The sequence below is a fragment of the Hemiscyllium ocellatum genome, chromosome 18 (genome assembly GCF_020745735.1).
Source record: "Hemiscyllium ocellatum isolate sHemOce1 chromosome 18, sHemOce1.pat.X.cur, whole genome shotgun sequence".
Classification (NCBI taxonomy): Eukaryota; Metazoa; Chordata; class Chondrichthyes; order Orectolobiformes; family Hemiscylliidae; genus Hemiscyllium; species Hemiscyllium ocellatum.
This window is the reverse complement of record NC_083418.1, coordinates 53,274,563-53,296,120: the sequence shown is the minus strand read 5'-3', so window position 1 is coordinate 53,296,120 and position 21,558 is coordinate 53,274,563. Positions and strand designations below refer to the sequence as shown.

The window sequence follows — 21,558 nt, the reverse complement described above, 5'->3', positions numbered from 1 at the left end:
TAGCAATTTAGCATGGCCAATTCACCTGACCTGCACATCTTTGAACTGTGGGAGGAAACCAGAGCACCGGAGGAAACTCACGCAGACGTGGGGAGAATGTGCAAACTCCACACAGGCAGTCATCCGAGGCTGGAATTGAACCTAGGACCCTGATGCTATGAGGCAGCAGTGCTGACCACTGAGCCACCGTGCCACCATATATAATGATGTTACCTAGTATGGTGATGAAATGTCTGAAAATTAACCTTTCAGTTCAGTGAGCAAAACTATATCCAGAACCTCAACCTGAGCTACAAATCTTCTCAAAACCCGGTAGGACACACTGCTGAGTGCTGGTAGTGAAGGGACTGGATGCTTGTAGATGTCGTGCCAATCAAGTGGGCTGTGTTGTCCTGTTGAGCTTCTTGAGTGTTGTTAAAGCTGTATCCATCAAGGCAAGTGACAAATATTCCATCACACCCATGACTTGTGTCTTTTGACGGTTGACATGCTCTGACGTGCTCTTGTAGCCACTGTACTTACATGGCAAGTTCAGTTGAGTTGCTGGCCAAAGGTTACACCCCAGGTTGTAGGAGATTCAATGATGGTAACATCATTGAATGGCAAGGGACAGTAGTTAGACTGACTCTTATTGAAGACAGTCATCGCCTGGCATTCATGTGGTGTCAATGTTGCTTACTCCTTGTCAGCCCAAATCTGGATGTTGTCCAGATCTTATTGCACTGAACATGGACTGCTTCAGTACCTGAGGAGTCACGAATAGTGTTGAACATTGTGCACTGATAAAGTAGCTAAAGATATTTAGGCCGAGGATACTACCCTGAGGAACACCTGTGGAGATTTTCTGGAAATGAGATGATTGACTTCTAATAACCGCAACCATCTTCCTACATTCCAGGTATGACCCCAACCAGACTGTTTGCCTCCCTATACCTGTTGATTCTAGTTTTTCTCGAGCTCCTTGATGCCTCACTTGGTCGAATGTGGTCTTGATGTCAAATGCTGTCACTCATCTCACCTCTGGAATTCAGCTATTTTGTCCATATTTGAACCAAGTTTATAATGTGGTCTGGTACAACTGGCAAGTGTCAAAAAGCACCCTGACACAAACAACATTCACATTAGTGATGTAACCGGCACTGATTTCAGAACCAAAGCAAGCAATCCTCAAGGTGTTTCAAATGCAATCCCAGGATTCTCACTCCACACGTTGAAGTTTAATCAACTGCCTGTGCTGTATCTTGTGATTCAAGGTGGAGGTGAGACAAACAGGAAGCACGGGCAGAAAAGCCGAGATGGACAGGATAAGAGGAACCACAGCTTTTATATAAAAAAGGGAGGTTGAAGACAAAGAGAAAGAGAAAATGAATGAGGAAAAGGGAGAGAAGAAGAAAAAGAGACACAAGAAGAGAACCGTGGAGAAATGGAGGCAGAATGAGAGCGGTTACAGCATGAATTGTGGAGACAGGGCAAAGAGTGACTGGGCTAATAATATAAAGTTATCACTGACTAATGAGGAGGGTGGAAAAGGAACCAGAACACAGCGGATACCTGCTGGTGAAACAGAGCAGAAGCTGAGACTGAGTTATGCACAGAACAGACTTCAGAGCAAAGAAAAGAGCTGTTATTGGCTGTAGGTTTATACACTTGTCAGATTATAGCAGCTTGATATTGTGCAGAGCTGATCACTTTTGCCTAACAATATATTTTTTTAAAACAACTGTGTACAATATGAGGATGGCAGCAAGGTACAAATAGACATGCAAGAACAGTAGCAGTTGCAATCTCCTACCTTAACTGGGATTCAGAAGATCGAATCACAAAATCCCAAGATCATAAAGATCCAAATCACAGTTGTCATGTTGGATTGTTTGCATATGAGCATTAGTAAGTAATAAAAACAGAATTTGCTGGAAATACTCAGGTGTGACAGCTCCTGTGGAGATGGGTCATCTTTTCAGAGAGGAAATACCCAAGGTTCAGAGAGTTCAATGAGGTTAACCACCTCCTGTTCCTTCAAAATGGGGAAATGCTACTGAGAACTATCAGTGCATACAGCCAGTGGGTAGACAACACTCAGTAAACACCTTTACTGTTCAGTGTCAGAATACTATAGTTAACTTGAAGAAGATAACTATATCCTGCCTAAAATAACAGCACAGAGGCTTGTGAAAGCCAAAATATTGTGCCTGGCAGAGAAAGATTAATATCAGTGAGATTGATTGGTAAAACACCAGAACTGGTTAATCTCTTTCCCCTTAAAGAAAACAAAAACACTTTAGCACTTCTACATAACAACTTTCACATCAAAACATCCCAAATTGCTTCACAGCTACTAAGGTACTCTTGAACTGTAATTATTGTCATAAAAATCCACAGCCAAGGCAGGCAACATAATAGTCCACAATATGGATTCTGTAGTGGAGTCATCTAGACACCTCTGCCACTCCCCCAGGGCTCCCTTCAGTCTGTGGGATGCAACTTAACCTCTCTCAGCATAGCTGGCTGTGGTGATGGAGCACTTAACCTTTCAAATATTATTCAAACTTCTTGTCATCCGATTACTGTGGTGTTGTGCCAACCTGAAGTTACTCTTCAGTGGAAGCTACAATATGATTTGATACTTACCTAATGCATTGTTCATATGCTTCGGTTTTTATTTTTGTTTTAGTGATGAGACACTCAACTTTAGAAAATGGGATATTAACAGCAAAGCTTGGAACATATCATGTTAAAAGTTTTGACAATAATTGCTGGAGAAAAGCAGGTCTGACAGCATTTTTGGAGAGAAAGCAGGATTTATTTTTCCAAGTCCAGTGATCTTTCTCCAGAACTGCTCACGAAAGGCTGTTAGCCAGACAATCTAGATGGCATGGTGGCACATTGGTTAGCACTGCTGCCTCACAGCCATAGGAACTGTGTTCAAGTCTGGCCTCAATCAACTGTCGATGTGGAGTTTGGACATTGGCCCAGTGTCTGCATTGTTTCTCAGAAGGTGCTCCAGTTTCCTCCTTCCGTCCAAAGATGTGCAGGTTAGGAGGATTGGCCATGGTAAATTGCCCCATGTTTTCAGTGATGTGCAGGCGAGGTAGGTTAGCCATGATAAATCTGGGGATAATGCGGTTTGGTCGGGGTGGGATGCTCTTCAAGAGTCAGTGTAGACCAAATGGGCTGAATGGCCTCCATTTACGCTGTAGGGATTCTAATATTCTAAGACAAAGAGACGGATGATCAAGGCCAGAAAAGAAGAAAGTCTGATAATGGGGACAATTAGTAGATGAAAATGGGTTGGCTGAGCTGAAAATAGCCCATGACATGACAGGGCCGAGGGTGAGGAAAGGACATGGAATGAAATGTTTGTGTTTTAAAATTACTTACTCAATATTGTGTTCTAAAGGCTGCATGGCGCCCAAGCAGGAATGAAATGCTGTTCTTCCAGCAAAGGAAAGCATACCAAAATGTTCTTCTCTATCCTATCTAGCTGTGACTCTACTTTCAAGCAGATATGAACTGCACTCCAAAGACTCTTTGTTCAGCAACACTCCCTAGGATATTATGATTACATCTGCCACTCCTCAGCCCATCTGATCAAGATCCTGTTGTAATCTTCGGTGTCCACTACACCAATTTTGTGTCATCTGCAAACTTACTAACTATACCTCTTATGCTCACATCCAAATCATTTATATAAGTGATGAAAAGTAGTGGACCCAGCATTTGTGGCACTCCACTGGTCACAGGCTTCCAGACTGAACAACAACCCTCCACCACCACCCTCTGTCTTCTACCTTCGAGCCAGCTCTATATTCAATTGGCTAGATCTCCATGTATTCCATGAGATCTAACCTTATTAACCAGTCTCACAAGGAGAACCTTGTCAAACACCTTACTGAAGTCCAAATTGATCACATCTACTGCTCTGCCCTCATCAATCCTCTTTGTTACTTCTTCAAAAAACTCAATCAAACTCGTGAGATATGATTTCCCACGCACAAAGCCATCCCTAATCAGTTCTTGCCTTTCCAAATATATGTACATCCTGTCCCTCAGAATTTCCTCCAACAACTTGCCCACCACTGACAAGCTCACTGGTCTATAGTTCCCTGGCTTGTCCTTACCACCTTTCTTAAACAGTGGCACCACGTTAGCCAACCTTCAGTCTTCCAGCATCTCACCTGTGACTATCGATGATACAAATATCTCAGCAAGGGGCCCAGCAATCACTTCCCTAACTTCCCACAGAGTTCTAGGGTACACCTTATCAGCTCCTGAGGATTTATCCACTTTTATGCATTTCAAGACATCCAGCATTTCCTCCTATGTAATATGGAAATTTTTCACCATCTATTTTCCCACATTTTATATCTTCCATGTCCTTCTCCACAGTAAACACTGATGCAAAATATTCATTTAGAATCTCCACCATCTCCTGCAGCTCCACACAAAGTTTGCCTTACTGATCTTTGAGGGGCCGTTTTCTCTCCCTAGTTACCCTTTTGTCCTTAATATTTTGTAAAAACCCTTTGGATTCTCCTTAACCCTATTTGCCAAAGCTATCTCATGTCCCCTTTTTGGCCTCCTGATTTCCCTCTTAAGTATACTCCTACTGCCTTTATACTCTTCTGAGGATTCACTCAATACATCCTGTCTATACCTGACATATGTTTCCTTCTTTTTCATAGCCAAACCCAAATATTATTGAATTCATAAAACTTTAATCTATAATCTTCGCACAGTCAGGAAGGAGTGATCAGATTGGAGTGAGATACAGCCTGAGAAAGGGTATAGTTTGGGGACTTAGGAGGCTACATGAGAGTAGAACTGGCAAATTTTTCTTTTCATTTTCTATTTTAAAAGCTTAGAATTCAGTAGTCTAGTTAAAGGTTAGTAAGATAGCTGACTTAGCTGACTGGGGGACAGTTATCAGCCTTTCACCCTGATAAAGCCTCAATGGTTGTTGATTACTATTGAAGCTTAACACCGCAGCTCTATGTAAGAGAGGCCCTGCTGAAAGTGCACAACCAGTAAGCTTCGCACAGCCAGGAGGGAAAAATGAGATCCAGAGTGAGACACAACTCGAGTAATTACTTCAGGGACTTTGGTTCCGTTGAGGGGGGTGGGGGGGGTAGAGAAGAGATGCATTCTAGTTCTTCTGTTTTGGGAGGTGTTTTGCAACAGGACAAATTAAAGCCCAGGATCATGGGCCAAGCACCAAAAGTGACATCACAGGAAAACGCAAGTTCTTTGATCGGTGATACCTACTAATTTGATTATCAATTATTGGTTGCTTTCACAGTAGGGATAGTATAGTCAAGGGAATAGACCCTGATATCTGTGGGCATTGAAGGCTGTGTTGTCTGTCTGGTGCCCAGGTTCAGAATATCACATCTGGGCCACAGAGGAATTTGGAATAGGAAAGAATGATCTGGTTATGCTGGTCCACATGGATACCAACAATACAGACGTAAAGAGGTTCTTCGGGAATATGTTCAGCTCGGATGTAAATTGAAAAGAGAACCAAAAATATAATGATCTCGGGATAACCAGCTGAGCCACGAGCTAAGTCACACAGGTTAAACAAGATTACATAGGTAAACGCGTGGCTCAAAGATGGATGTGGAAGCAACAGGACCACTGGCACAAAGTATTAGCAAAGGAGGCCATTGTTGTGTAGTATGTGTTCCACCTGAGACATGCTGGGACCACAGTTCTGGCAAATTGCATAACTGGGGTGGTGGATAGGCTTTAAACTAAATAGTGGGGAGATGGGTTCAGTTGTATGGAAAGTTATGAAAAAAGTTGAAGAGGAGGAGGAGGGGGTACTCAGCAGAGGTCATTCAAGTTTCCAGAATAAATAATAAAACAGAATATGGGGAGGGTTAGGAATCTAACTTCAGGCACAGCAAATAAGGGGACAACTTAAGAGATGGGTGAGAGGCCTGAGGGTGTTGTACTTTAAAGCATGTAGTTTACAAAACAAGATAAATGAGCTTGTAGTGCAGATTTCAACTCGCAGGCATGAGGTTGTGGGTATCACAGAGGTGTGGCTGCAAAGAATTCGGAGCTGGGAATTAGATATCCAAGAATTTGCGTCCTTTTGAAAGGACTGGCAGATCGACAGAGGTAGGGCACTTGCTTTGTCAGTAAGAAATGAAATCAAATAGATAGCAAGAAATGATACAGAACTGGAAGGCAGAGAATCTGTATGGTTCGAGTTGAGGTATCGTAAAGGAAAGATGATCCTGATGGGTGTTGTGTATAGGCTTTCTAATAGAGTAAGGATGTGGGAAAGAAAAATAAATCAGGAGATAGGAAAGGCACAACTACAATGATAATGGGGGACTTCCACATGCAGGTGGACTGAGAAAATCAGACTGGCAGCCAATCCCAGGAGAAGGAATTTGTGGAACGTCTGCAACATGTTTTTTCGAGCAGCTTGTGGTACACCTCACTTGGGAACAGGCAATTCTGGTCATGTGAAATGAGGCTGACTTGACCACAGAGCGTAAAGTGAAGGAACCCCACATTCGCCCTACAGTTTGAGGGGGAGAGGATGGGTTAAGATATAAAGATATTACAACTGAATAAATGTAACTCCAAAGACATGGGAGAGAAACTGGCCAGGGGTAATTGGAACGGGAGCCTAGCAAAGAAGGTAGAAGAACAGCAACGACAGAGTACCTACAGATAATTCAGGAGGAACAACAAATTCATCTCAAGAAAGAAGAAACATATTGAGGGGAAGATGAATCAAAGGAAGTCAGGGATAGCGTAAAAACAAAAGAGAAAGCATACAATGTGGTGAAGGTGAGTGGAAAACTAGAGGATTGGGAAGCCTTTAAAAATCAGCAGAGGATTACAAAAAATGCAAGAAAGAGGACAGAGGATGTGGTATGAGGCTAAGCTAGCTTGCAATGTTAAAGGAAACTGCAAGAGTCTTTTTTTAGATTTACAAAAGGTAAAGAGACAAGAGTGGACATTGGACCACCAGAAAATGAGGCTAGAGACATAATAATGCGGATCAAAGAAATGGGAGAGGAACTGAATTCTAACTTTGCGTTAGTGTTTATGGTCTGGATGAACTACACACCAGAGTTCTGAAGGAGATAGCTGAGGAGATCGTGGATACATTGGTGGTGACCTTACAGGAATCACTGGAGTCAGGAAGGGTCTCAGAGGACTGGAAAATGGCTCTTGGAACACACTCATTTGAGAAGAGAGGGAGGCAGAAGACAGCTGGAGAGCCTGACCTCAGTCATTGCTAAGATTTCAGAGTCCATTATTAAGGATGAGATAGCGGGATACTTGGAAATGCATAGTAACTAGAGTAGAGTCAGCTTAGCTTCATCAAGGGGAGGTTATGCCTGGCAAATCTGTTCAAATTCTTCAAGGAGGAAATGAGCAAGATAGACAAACGAGAGCTAGTGGATTTCCAGAAGACCTTTGACAATGTACCACACAGGAGGCTGCTAAATAAGATAACAGCCCATGGTGTTCGGCTACGGTAATGGCATGGATAGGATAGGCTGACTGGTAGAAGACGGAGTAAGGATAAAGAGATCTTTCTTAGTATGACAGTGGTGAATAGTGGAGATCCACAGGGTTCAGTGTTGGGACAACAGCTATTCATGTTATACATCAATGATCTGGGCAAAAGGGACTGACAGAATTGTTGCCAAGTTTTCAGATGAGGAAAAAGTGAGGACTGCAGATGCTGGAGATCAGAGCTGAAAACTAATCCTGAAGAAGGGCTTATGCCCGAAACGTCGATTCTCCTGCTCCTTTGATGCTGCCTGACCTGCTGCGCTTTTCCAGCAACACATTTTTCAAGTTTTCAGATGACACATAGATAGAAGGAGGGACAGATAGTGTTGAGGCGGTGAGAAGGATGCAGAAGTACTTAGACAAGGTAGGAGTCACAGATAACATTGAAAGTGGGAGAGTAAGGGGTTATGCTCTCTGGTAGGAAGAATACAGGCACAGGCTATTTTCTAAATGGAGAAAGGCTTTGCAAATCTGAAGCACAAAGAAACTTGAGAATTCTAGCTCAGGATTCTCTAAAGGCTAACATGCAGATTCAACTGGCAATTAGGAAGGCAAATGTGATGTTAATATTCATTTTGAGAGGGCTAGCATACAAAGAGCAGGGATGTACTGTGAAGGGTGTAGAATGCTCTCGTCAGCCCAATTTGGAATATTGGGAGTAGTTTTGGGCCCTATATCAAAGGAAGGTTGTACTGACCTTGGATGGGGTTAAAAAGAAGGCTTACAAAAATGATTCTGGGGATGAAGGGCTTGTCATATGAGGAGTGGTTGAGGACTCTGGACCTGCACTCAATGGAATTAAGAAGGACGAGAGGGATCTAATTGAAACTTACAGAATACAGAGAGGCCTGGGTAGAGGGGCCATGGAGAAGATGTTTCCACTGGTTAGAGGGACTAGGAGCTGAGGGCACAGCCCAAGACTGAAGCCATAACCCTTTAGAACTGAGGAGGAATTTCTCCAGCCAGAGAGTTGTAAATCTGTTGCCGCAGAAGACTATGGAGGCCAGGTCACTGGGTGTAATTAAGACACAAATAAATAGGCTCTTAACTAACCAAGTGATCACAAGTTTCGAGGAGAAGGCAGAAGAGAAACATATCAGCCATGATCAAATGGTGGAGTAAACCTGATGGGCTGAATGGCCTAATTCCACTCCGATATCTTATTCTATTAACTCTTATATAGACAATAAAATTAGGTTCAGTTATAAGCAAAATTTTGTGGTGCAGTTCTATTTGTGAAGAAGTTGGTTTGATTTCTTTCTAACTATTATGGTCCCTGACCAAATTGCAGCAAGCTATGAAATTGGGGTCCTCAAGAGATCAGAATTAATGGTGGAGAGAACAGAGATCTGTTTGTGGGACAAGAAGGAGATTACAGAGTCAAGGAGTGCTGAGACCTTGAAAGGATCTGTCCACAAAGAACTGAAGTACTGCTGAACCAGATACACACGCAAGTTAAAAAGCACAGGGGTCATAGGTGAAGTAGACGAGGAGCAATACAGTTTCTAAGACCATGTCACTGAAGCCAGGTGTCAACTTATGTTCATTTTATACTAAGATGTGACAACTTTCTCAGAACTACTTTTTAAATACCTTTCCCCTGAATCAAATGTTAATACATTCAATAGTGCCACAGTATTGGGGGGCAATGGAGTAAATTAGAAGGAAGTATTGTAAAACACAAAGCGAACAAAACTGCAACCAAAGATCTTTGGGCCACATTGGAGAAAGAATACCAACTCAATGATTATCATCAGGAAATAATTTGGATTTTAACAGTTAGCTAGCACTAGCCAAGCCAACAGAGACAAACATAGATTTCCCCCAAAACAAATTTATTGGATGCAGAATGTTAACTCTGTATTTCTCTCTCTCACTCTCCACAGACACTGCCAAATCTGAGTTTCTCCAGTACTTTGTTTTTCTTTCAGGTTTCAAACTTTTTTGAACTTCAAACCTTACTTGAATGTAGGTGGAGTGACAGTACTCCCAGGGCTTGAGCAGATAACATAAAATGTCAATTCAGGGGAGCACTGACGGAGGGATCAGTCGTAAAATGTTCAATCCGGGTCTCAGCATCCCGTATCTGCTACTGGAGATTTCTTGGCAACACTATGATGAGTAGAAAATCCTCCAGCCTGACACTTGCTCCAAAAATATCAAGCAGTCATTCATTTTGTTGTGGTTCACGGCATCTTGCTATGTACAGACATGACTGCCCTCCATCCATTCCATCACCATAGCAATAGAAACTGGGCAATAAACATGACCGACATGAAGCACTTTGCAGTGTCTAGATAGAACTCAGAACTGAGAAGGGTCATTCGGACCACTGTATTTCTGCAAGCTCCTTGACAGAGATACTCCCATCTTTCCTGCCCTTTTCACATAGGCTTTCAATTTCTCATTACATATTTATCCAATCCCCTTTTAGAAACTATCGTTAATCCTAATGCAGGCAATTCATTTCAAATTGCAAATCACTATGCAAAAGTAAAAAAAATCTCACTCCACCCTCTGGTCCCTTTGCCAATTATCCGAAATCTGTCTTGTCTGGCTACAGACTCCCTTTCAATTAGAAAGGATTGCTCCCAATTTGTTCCATCAAACCCTAGAAGTAGACTCGTCAGAAATCCAGGCCCAATCATAACTTTAAGTGATTTATACAACACTGAATCAGTAAGCTGCCTTTCCAATTGAGGGGAAAAAAACATTATCTTTCCTGGAACTCACAGCTTTGAATACGTTTCACAAACTGAGTGTTATTCCTAAACTAGAAGTGATAATATGGTCTGCACTTTAAAGAATTTTTACAATGTTGTTGAGCTACTTAACCCAGTCACCTTTCCCCTCAAGTATCTCTCTCTTCTCTGGCCTAGTATTATCCGCCACAGCAGCTGCAAGACTTCTTTCAAGAGCACAATATTCTTTTTTTTCAAAAAAATGCAATTTGCTCAGAATGACAGCTGCACAGTGGCAAACTGCCGTTATTAGGACTTGCAAAGGGATGCAGATCATCATGGGTGAAAAAAATTCTCCTGATTTCCATTACTTCATACAAGAGCTATGCAGGGAGTCACTTGGTTTGGATTGGGTGGTAGATGGAGGGGGGGAGGTGATGGAGGGGGGAGGTGATGGGGGGGGGAACATAAAAACAGAGGGGGAGAGGAGGGGGTGGGAGAGGGAGTGGGAGAGAATGAAAGACAGAGGCACAGCTGGTAGCAGTGAAACCATCTGCTTGCTATAGCATCTCCTTTTTCTACTGTTCTGGTGACTCACCATACATTTTGCCTTCGTCTGAGAGAATGATTTTCCTCCTCCCACATGGTGGGTAGATGGCCAGGGCTTCCTGGAAACTCTGCTCTATGTCAGGGCTCCAGACTCCTTCTGCATCATTGTCCATCGGCTTATCGGCAGAATCTGTCATCCGCTCCAGATTTTCGGCAGGACTTTCGCTGCCGCTCCAATTGTTGGAATCTATGGCGCCAGTGAATTTCTCCAAGCCTTAAGCCTGGAGCCCAATAACGAGAAAATCTAGAGAGAAAAAAAATACTTCTTAAATTGAGAAAAGCAAGGGCATTTCCTTTCAAGTTGAGTTTCTCACTTCAAATATATATATTATATTCATCAGCATAAGGAAAAAAAACTCTTAATAGTTTTACTTTTGAGAGAATGTTAAACATTGGATTTACAGAACAGAAACAAACCACTCAGTCCAATTGGCATGTACTGGTGTTTGATTCACACAAGCCTTCTGCCACACTCCTGTATTTAATCTCATCAGCATTTCCTTCTATTCCTTCCTCCCTCGTGTAACTGTCCAACTTCCCTGATGGGAATACATCAATGTCATTCATTTTAACCAATGGTAAGGGATTCCAAATTCAACATTCTTTGGGTAATAATGTTTCTCCTAAATTGAAGGCCCCTATTGCTAATTGTCTATCCTACTGAACACTTTCATAACCTTAATCTTAAGGGCTGCTCAGGCCAGACCTTACTTCTCTACAGGAAAGATCAAGTGATGGTTTCCTTAATCTGACATAATTCCAGCAAACCTACATTGCACCTTCTCCAATGCTTCTCCATTCTTTTTATTACATGCAGTCAAAAACGAGCAAGGTGCTCCGAATTTCATCCAAGGAAGGACTATAAAAATTTGACTTTGCTTTTCAACTTTATTCCTCCGAGAAATGAAATCAGAGCTTTGTTTTTCGAAGTAGTCCTATTATTAGCCTTTCGTCATTTCTGGTGATGTGTGTGCCTGCATGCAGAGTTTCCTCTTATCCTCCAGCCCATTTAGATCTCCACATCAAAACCGTGAAAAGAGAAGAAAATTCATTGAGATGACCAGGCCTCTTGTACCAGCCATCCTGAAAGAGACTACCGCACCCAGGATTCAGCATAGCACATTCCAGGAGGTAATTCAGCCAACCAGTGTGGGCTGCTGGTTCTTTCAAAAGTCTAATTAATTGTTTCATTCTCCTGCTCCCGTCCCATGGTCCCAAAAATGTGTTCCTTTCCAAGTACTAACTTGATTTTCTTTTTAAAATTACTTTTCACAGTAAAATCTGCTTCCATTAACCTACCAGGAAGTACACCCCAGATCTCCAAAGATCATTGTGCAAAATAACCTTTGCATTTCTCCCTCTGGTTCCTTTTAGCAAACAGGTAAAAATTGCATTTTCTAGTTACCAAACTCCTGCCAGCAAACTCAGCAAAGGTTAAGAGGATATCAGACAGAATTGCACAAAAGTACAAGGCATTTTAATGAATAGATTGAGAAATCATTCTTAACAGACAGGAAAGAAGACATCAGACAGCATAACATAAGATGACTATCAAAATGTGCAAAGAGGAAGGTATAGAAGTACCTTATTGTCAATCAGCATATCATTAAGACACAGGCCTCTGGAAAAATCTTATTAGGCACATACTGATTTACATCAAGTGAGAATCAGGATCATTAATCAGGACTGGTGTTACCTCTTGTACTAGTTATGATTGTTTAAGTAGTTTCTTTAGTCTAAGTTTTTAAACTTGTGCAGCCTTGGATGGATTGTAAGGTATCTGCACTATGGTAGACATGTCACTGAAGCAGTAAGGCTCAGGCTGATGAAACCAGAACCATATGAATTCCACTTTTTACACATTCAGATGGAATGTCCAGCCAGAAGCAGTAGAGTTAGTCGAATCTTCAATTAGCTGTTTAAAAAATGAGAAGCTGATAAATATTCACCACAGTGAAAATTCTACATGTACAGGGTAACGTCAAAGAAACTTAACTAAATGGTTTACACTCACTTCAAGAGGTGGCATAAACTGAATGGACGGGCTAGTTTAGTTTGGGATTGTGGCCTGCATGGACTGGTCAGATTGAAGGGTCTGTTTCCATGCTATATGACTGAATGAATGCCTTCTGAGCTGCAGAATTATCAATCAGTGTTTCTATTTTCTCCCTCTGGTTCCTTTTAGCAAACAGGTAAAAATTGCATTTTCTAGTTACAAAACTCCTGCCAGCAAACTCAGCAAAGGTTAAGAGGATATCAGACAGGATGTCCTCTTAACCTTTGCTGAGTTTGCTGGCAGGAGTTTGGTAACTAGAATTATCTTTATCACACAAAATCAGGATGATGGGCCAATATCGTTCAGCTTGTGGCACTCTGTCTTAGAATAGTCGAGGCTGGCAGGTCAATATAGCCCCAAAGTGCATGGCGTTGTTCGAGGTTTGGTCATTTTGATGTGACAAAAGTTCAGAGTCACACCAGCCTCTTCAAAGGGATAATACTTTGTTCAAGGATAGGAAACAGTTACAGTCCTAACAATATTCTCCCCTTAATTAACAACATTAAAAACACTTTAATTCAATTCAAGTCGGTCTGAAATTACACAAGCCCAGCGTGAGTGAAGATAACAGGCTTCTTTCTGTAGATAAGTCAAACACTTGATAGGTTAATGACCAATTTTAAGTTAACATCTTTGTATTTTCATCAAATTGCATTATTCATTTTTTTTCGTGGAATCTTCAGGATCACTTCAGAAAAAAATAAATACACTGATTATAAATCACAAAGGCATATCTTGGTGACAAGGTAGGACATACTAAGTATGCTTTTTGCTACCTCCAGGACTGACAACTGCAACACATTCCCGGCCAGCTTCATATCTTCCACCTTCAAACCTGAGATCGTGAAAATTCTCCTGCCAGTATTCTAACGTGCACCAAATCCCACCTACCTGCCATCACTATGCTTGCTGACTCACAGTGGCTCCCAGACTACCACACCATGGCTTGAACATTTTCAGCCTTGTTTACACATCTGTACAGGGTATCACCCCTCCCCATTTTCCTGACCTCCCACAACTTACCACGATGTGTGCACTCCTCCAATTCAGACCCCTTCTCTTAGGGACTCTCACTTTTAGCTGCCTGGACCCTGACACTGGATTTTCCTCCTGAAACCCCTCTCTCCCTTTATAAAAGCTTTGGCCATGCTAATAAGTCCTTATGCAGCTTGGTGTCAAATTTGGTGGTGAGTCTCCTATGAAGGAGTTTGGGAGGTTTATTCCATCGAAGGTATCAATCAAATGCAAGTTTTTGTTCTTTTCTTGAAGCTGACAGATGAAGAAATGCTCATGTTTGCTGGGTCACATCATAATTACAGTGTGGTCAGGACATCCTTCAGTTTGGTTTAAACTAAATGGAACATCTTCTGCCACCACACTGGCAAAGGAGGACAATGCTGCTGATGCCATTATTGTGCGCTTCAAGTCAGGAGCTGGTGCTGATTTTGCCAGTACATGGACATTGGGTGCCAGTGATGCCTAAGAAACTCTTTATGGCCTTTGCAGTTCTCCTCAATGTACGTGATGCCCAGCTCTACCATTCTACATTCTAATCTCTCTCCTCCCACTCCCTGCTCGCTACAGCAATGAGAGGGAGGAAGGTACTGAGGAGTCAGGAGCAGCAAGAACAATTGTGTAGAATAGGTCAGTGAGCTGATCACAATCCCAAAATTTGAGTTAATTTAAAATATTTGCGAAACTCTAATTTTATTACTTCTTTGTGATGCAGACACCTCTGTGCAGTATTGCTGGCAGTGACAGGACAAGCGCTGCAAATGCACGGGTGGAGAGTCTGGCCCTGCAGTTGGAGTGACAATAAACACAGCCTAAACAAGAAAGGACAGATATACACTAGTCATTGAGAGATGTACGTTGTAGCTAGTATCATGTTACATTTGAGTTTCACCACACAGTAATTCTAGATAACATTTAAAGATCAGATGTATAATCCAGCAAACATATAGAATTACGGGACTTAATAAATATTAAGTGAGGTCAGCTGCAGTGTCCTCCAGTCAACATAATCTGCTTACTGGAACCTTGCAGTGCGTTGTTGTAATATGGGTCCGAAAGGGTAGATGCTGCTCGAATGCCATAAGCACCACCCACTAAGGTGATTTGATGAGGACTAGTGAAGACAGCAATGAAGGACCTTGAAAGATTCAGAACAAAGACCAACAGTCTCTGCCATGCAATATATTGTGACCTTGTCACATGTAAATAGTAACAGAGATACAATTAACTTTCCTATTTACTCCAAGCGACTCTTCTATTTAGATCAGAAAGTGCTATCCTCATCCACGCGAGATCACACGAGGCTTTGAGAAATATGTAGTAAGAAGATCTTGCTGACAGCAAGTGCAAACCACAGCAGACATATGACCCATTTTGCTTGTGCAAGTTCTTACAGAGAGCTGTCAAAGTTAGTCCTTACCCCCAATTTCATCCGCTATAACCATCCTCTTTAAGTACCTACTCATTTGCCTTGTGAAGAAGCTCCGATAGAATCTGCTTCCTCCACCTTTAGAAGGTAACAGCAGTGCATTCCAGATTTTAAAATCTGGGAAATGATTAATCTGCTCATTTTTCCTCTAGGCTTTGCTGATAATTTTAAATCAATGACTTTTCGTTATCAATTCACATGTTTTCCATGCTTGTTTTATGAAGATCTTCCCCATATTGTTAATTTCATCATGTCCATTACATTGTTAATTTCTTCAGTAACTGCAGATTTTCTACATGTTCCCTGGCAGTCCAGGTGGCTGTACGTGATATCACCTTGTACACAAACAAGATTGCACCTTTCGCTACCTCAAAGCACTTTACAGTCAAGGAAGTGTTTCTGAGCTGTAGTCATATCAAAATCAATGATTAACATCAATTCCCTGACTGCCAAAGTAGGATTTGAACCGGTGTCTCTGAATGGCTGGTACCATTATTTTTTCCTCGCTCGCAGTGAGCCAAAAGGCCCGTTCCTGTGCTGTACTGTTTTTTGTTCCAGTTACATTGTCACGTGGAACCACACTTCACCTTTATCCAAGTGCTTCATCAAGCTACAAATGGAAGTGTAGTACAGAAATAATTTGTACATAGAATCCTCAGGTTAGTTTAGGGGAACTCAGGGCTGAAACCTCCTACTATAATGCACTTTTGTTTAATTCACTCATAGCTCTGCCAGAGACGCCAAAATCCTATCATTTATTGCCCAGCCCTGATTGCACAGAAGCAGTTGTGGGTCTGAAGTCACATGTAGGCCAGACCAGGTAAGGATGACAGACTTCTTCCCAAAAGGACAGCAGTGAACCAGATTAGTTTTTCCTGACAAATCAACAATACCTTCATGCTCATCAGTAGATCCTTCCAGATTCTCTACTAAATTCAAATTATGGCAGGATTTGAACCCAAGTCCCCAGAACATTACCTGAGTTTCCAGGTTAATAGTCTGGTAATAATTACCACGAAGCCATTATTCCTCATTCAAAAGGTGGGGTTTGGAGGGGTGGCCGTGGTACCTACATCTCCAGCCATCTGTTATTTTGGGATACAAGGTTCAAGGCTAGTACATCCATCCATACCTCTCTTCCCCCCACCCCAATCAACTTGAATCCTTGCAGAACAGCAGCTACTGTGCTCTGCAAGGGTGACTACAAGGGGACGGCTATGCTCAGCAATCAATGTTCCAAAAGCTTTGAATTGTTGTATCATTTGAAACATTTGCAACTGATAAGAGAAATTCCAGAATCTACTGCATCTAGTGCTTTCATAGCAGTTAAGATATCAGAAAATGCAACTGAAATAGTTAAACATGCATCAGAGTAGAATTAAACAAATGCGCCTGAAAAAAATCTGCTACTCATTTTGATCCTGACTTCACTTTCCGTTCCTTCTCTGCAGAAAATAATTCTGTTCATGCATTGTAAGCTGAAAATCACAGGCAGCAGCTTGTTAAAGCGAGCTAAGACCATACATTCGTTCCACAATGTCTGGACTCAAAAGAACTGTATCGTGGGCGTGGGGGGGTGGTGGGGGAAGGGGGAAGACGTGGACAGACAAGCCAGTGGAAAGCTCCAAAGTAAGAGAGTTAGAATGCTAATGAGCAGCCTTCAGCAAATTCCTTTTTTTTGTAACTTGAATGCTGACAGTGCATTTCTGGCTCACAAGCGTTCCATTCCTGCTACTAAAATGCTCCCTCTCAATCTTGCATCATAGCAAAAAGAGCTGAAAACAACAGTAATCACTTTCAGGCGAATATAATGCAGCCATTTGTCTCTTAAAAGCACCCTGATGCTAATAATATGAAAAAAAACTGCGTTTTTCATCATAAAATATCATGAAGGAGCACATTAATAAAATGCTCCCATTAAGTTTTCTATGCTGTAGTACAGAATCTCCTCACAACTTAAATAGAAACTACATTGTGGTCCACTCGGAAAGAAGAGAATGAATTATCAGAAGGCAGCAAAGAAGAATAGTCAGAACTCGGAACAAATAACTCATTGTGCTGGAGCCAATTCAATGACTATTATTAGAGAAGAATAAACCTCAAGATGATGAAACTCTAAATTAAAAAATCAAAATGTGTGTTCTCTTTCCCATTCGTGCATTTACTGTATTCAGGATGGAAGTGTACGGTTTGGACCATGCCTCGAGCTGATGTCAATTCACTGACGAATTGACAATAGCAATCAAGATTCTCTGATCTACTCTTCCTTCAGTTGTGCTTCACAGGTTGGCTGCTCACTTCCAAGTCAGGAAATTTCTGTTCAAATCTTAGCATGTGAACATTCCATCCAGGATGATAATCTCAGTGCAGTCACGACAGAGTGGTGCACTGTTAAAGGTGCGAATTTCAGATGAGGTATTAAACCCAGACACAGTCTTCCCTCTGACTTTGGACTTAAAATTTGCCTAAATTTGTTACTGCTTGAAGTGACAGAGGGGAGTTAATACTTATTCCTAAAACAACATTATAACAGACCTATAGTCAGACATTATTGTCATTTATCCCACTGCCTTTTGCTCAAACAGCACAGTCCCTGAATGATGCAGTAACATTTCTAGTCTATATGTAATAAACTAAATTCCTTCTTGAAAAATTACACACACCACCACAAGAAACTCAGACCTCAATTCTTCAACTAAAATCAAACTTAAGAAAAGTTTTGAATTTAATAAACGCAATCTGAATATCAATGCGATTGTAAATTAGTGTTATGATCTTCTTAAAACTGAACTATAAACTTTTAATTATCATTCTCTGATTTTTAATACCCAGAACCTTTCAAGGATTAAAATTTGAAATGGAGAAATGATTTACTTAAGATAGCCATTACGGTTATCTGATCAGTCTCAGCCAAGTTTCTCGAACCACCAATAAAGGAGACCAATCGCAACTAAGGATATGTAATCAAATGACGAACTAGTATTCAGATTTGTATCTCCTGTTGGTTTTTTTAAAAGCCTTTCTGTGAGTCTCACATATTGGGATAAAATTTATTTGCAGATATCCAGCTTGGGAAAAACAAAGACAGGAATACATAAAGGAACAGCATTTTCAAGCAACAGCAAAAAGAATGGTGGATTTATAACAGCAGAATTGGAAGGCTTCTTCTCTTCTCTCCAGGTTTTCCCAGCCTCATGAAGAACAGCACCCAGTAATGATGCAGATTAGAGGAATTTCCACTCGTTGAGAACTAAAAGTTATCTACAAACATTGCCAATGGTTTGGATAGGAGATAAATAGTCGAGTAAAACATGAGGTCTGCAGATGCTGGAGATCAGAGCTGAAAATGTGTTGCTGGTTAAAGCGCAGCAGGTCAGGCAGCATCCAAGGAACAGGAAATTTGACGTTTCGGGCATAAGCCCTTCATCAAGAATGAGCCTCATTCCTGAAGAAGGGCCTATGCCCGAAACGTCGAATTTCCTGTTCCTTGGATGCTGCCTGACCTGCTGCACTTGAACCAGCAACACATTTTCAGCATAGGAGATAAATAGCCAACTGTGGTATTAAAAATTAAAGTGCTTCTCAAAGATTTCAAGAACATTTTAAACCACCTATTCTTGATTGTCCTTTCTGTACCAGTCACACTTTTTAAAACTTTATTCTTGTGTTTGATACTGCTGCATTTTCTTATTTTCGCTGAGTTAGTAATTAATTTTTCGTTCAAGAAAGCCCAGCAAATGACTCCTTTATTTCAATTATTGCTATGATTTAATTGAAATGTGATACAACTGTATACTAAAAATGATCAAAAATCTTTGTTGAGGCCAATCAGGAGGGTTAAAAAGAAAGGAGTTGATTCACCCCTCCATTCCTGGTTGAAATAAGGGGAAATTAGGGATACAGTAAAGTAGTGGTTGTGTTACTGAACTAATAATTACAAGGTCTGGGCAAATGATCCACAATGGCTGGGAATTTTATATTTAATTACTAAAATGAAACTAGAATAAAAATAAATAGCGACTATTAAATTATGAAAACATTGTAGAATCGCTTCTGGTTCACTACTGTCCTTGGGGAAGGAATTCTACCGTCATTACCTGGTGTGACCCAGGTGTAACTCCAGGTTAATATTAATGTGATTGACACTTAACTGCCCTCTGAAATGGCCTCACAAATCACGAAATTGCATTCAGAAAGGCTGCCACACCTTCTCCAGGGCAATTATAGTATTGAGCACGGACTGATGACCTGACCAGGACATGCGCATCTAACGAATTAATATATATTTATAAGATTCACTGAACCCCAACCTGTCTTGAGATAACTAGCACAGAATCTTTGATAAGAACATGAGCTCATACAATTAGATGAAACTAGTACGGTGTGGTGGGGATTTTGTGCATAAATATTGGCATGGACTCGATCAGATAAATTTTTGCCATCATGGAGACCACATCTGAATGGGTCTGATAGGAGGTCTGAAATATAACATCACTGGAGGAATAAAGCCAGCTCACTTGTTACTCCTTTCTACTAATACCCTGCACAGTGTGCCATGGTGTGCCATTTACTACCAATCATTTTATACCACAGATTAAGGTGCATTTCAACTATCCAGACCCAGTTCACCCAATTCAAATGTTTTAAATAGTACACATGAATATTTAGTTGGTATCCTACAGTCAAATTACAACATTTACTTGCATTTACATATCACCTTTTAACACAGTAAGACGTATGAAGGACCTTCATCAGAATGATTATCAAAGAGATTTTGACATCAAATCACACAAGGAGACACTGGGATGGGAGCGGGTTAAGGTATGCTCTAAAGTGATTTATAATTGAGCTGTCCAGGTCCTAATTTTTGCTTGTTGACTTACGATGACTCCCAGTTAAGCAAAACACTTAGTTTAAAATTCTAAACTGTTTTCAAGTCCTTCCATGGTGTCACCTTATCTTTGTCACCTCCTTATCTTTGTAATCTGCTCTAGGATGACAACCTTGCAAGATATCTGTATGTACATTCAATTATGGTCTCTTGAACACCCCTACTTTAACTGTATACATCACCTCCTCAGGGATATTTCAGAATGGGTAATAAATATTGCCCTTACCAGCAACATTCACATCCCAAGAAAAAATTCTGAAACTATATTCACAGCCACTTCTTGTTACCTAGGGTGTAAGCTTTGGATTTCCTCCCTAAACCCATCTCTCACCCACTGATGTGAAGCTGCCAGTGCTGGACTGGGGTGGACAAAGTCAGAAATCACATGACACCAGGTTATAGTCCAACAGATTTACTTAAAATCACAAGCCCATGAAGGGGCTACGCTCTGAAAGTTTGTAATTTCAAACAAACCTATTGGTCTATAACCTGGTGTCATGTGATTTCTGACTTTGTCTCTCCCACTGCTTCAGTGTTCAAGGTGCTACTTAAAGTTACTTCTTTGACCAAGCTTTTGATCACTTTTCCCAATATTCCTTTTCTTGACCAAGAGTCAAATTTTATTTGATAACACTCTTGCAAGACACCTTGCAACATTTTACAAAAGAAGGTGCTTTTTAAATGCAAGTTGTTGTTGGTGATATGGAGGCTCATCTGGTTTTACATTAGAGTTTTTTGTTCTGTCAAATAAATAGCACTCTTCAAAAGACAGATTCAGAACCCATCAGCAAAAGAGTCCCTTCCAGACAGACAAATGGCTTGCCTTGAGTTGCATGTGTCAGCCAAAAAGAACTACACATTGAAAAAAATACCAAATTTCACAATGTCAATTTGAATAAAACCTATGCACTGGGATCTCTGCACATTTATAAAGGTACCAGTGAGGAACAATTAGAAGTACCTACTTTACCCTGTGATACAATTCATCTGGATACCTCATGGCCAACATTTGACCCTTGACAACACACTAGAATTATTTCACAGTTGTTTTGCACAGAAAACACAACTCTTCAACATTCAAGGCCTCCACTACACAATACAAGATATACTTCACTATCAGCCAATAAATCCTGTTGCAGTTGCCGACACTTAAAACTTGTAATTCTATATACTGCTCCAGAACAGAAATGGGAATTGATTTTAATTTCAATGCCAAGTCTTTTCTTACAAACCGTGCTCCAATTTAAAGTTTATAAATGTACAAGAATTCAGATAACTGAGTGAGTAAAGAATTTAGAAGAATAGCAATTGATTAGCGGCCAATTATATCAAA

General features: G+C 41.0%; 1 protein-coding gene across 1 annotated transcript in view; it reads right to left on the bottom strand.

Moving 5' to 3' along the window:
* The window catches only part of LOC132824306 (transcriptional enhancer factor TEF-1), a 145,701-nt gene extending 131,912 nt beyond the window's left edge, over positions 1-13,789 (bottom strand). The window contains exons 1-2 of the mRNA XM_060838651.1: positions 13,783-13,789; positions 10,825-11,049 (exon numbers count right to left, since the gene is read on the bottom strand). Coding sequence (XP_060694634.1) covers positions 10,825-11,049; positions 13,783-13,789 — 232 coding nt within the window. The remainder of the gene's footprint in view (positions 1-10,824; positions 11,050-13,782) is intronic.
* Positions 13,790-21,558: the final 7,769 nt, after the last annotated feature.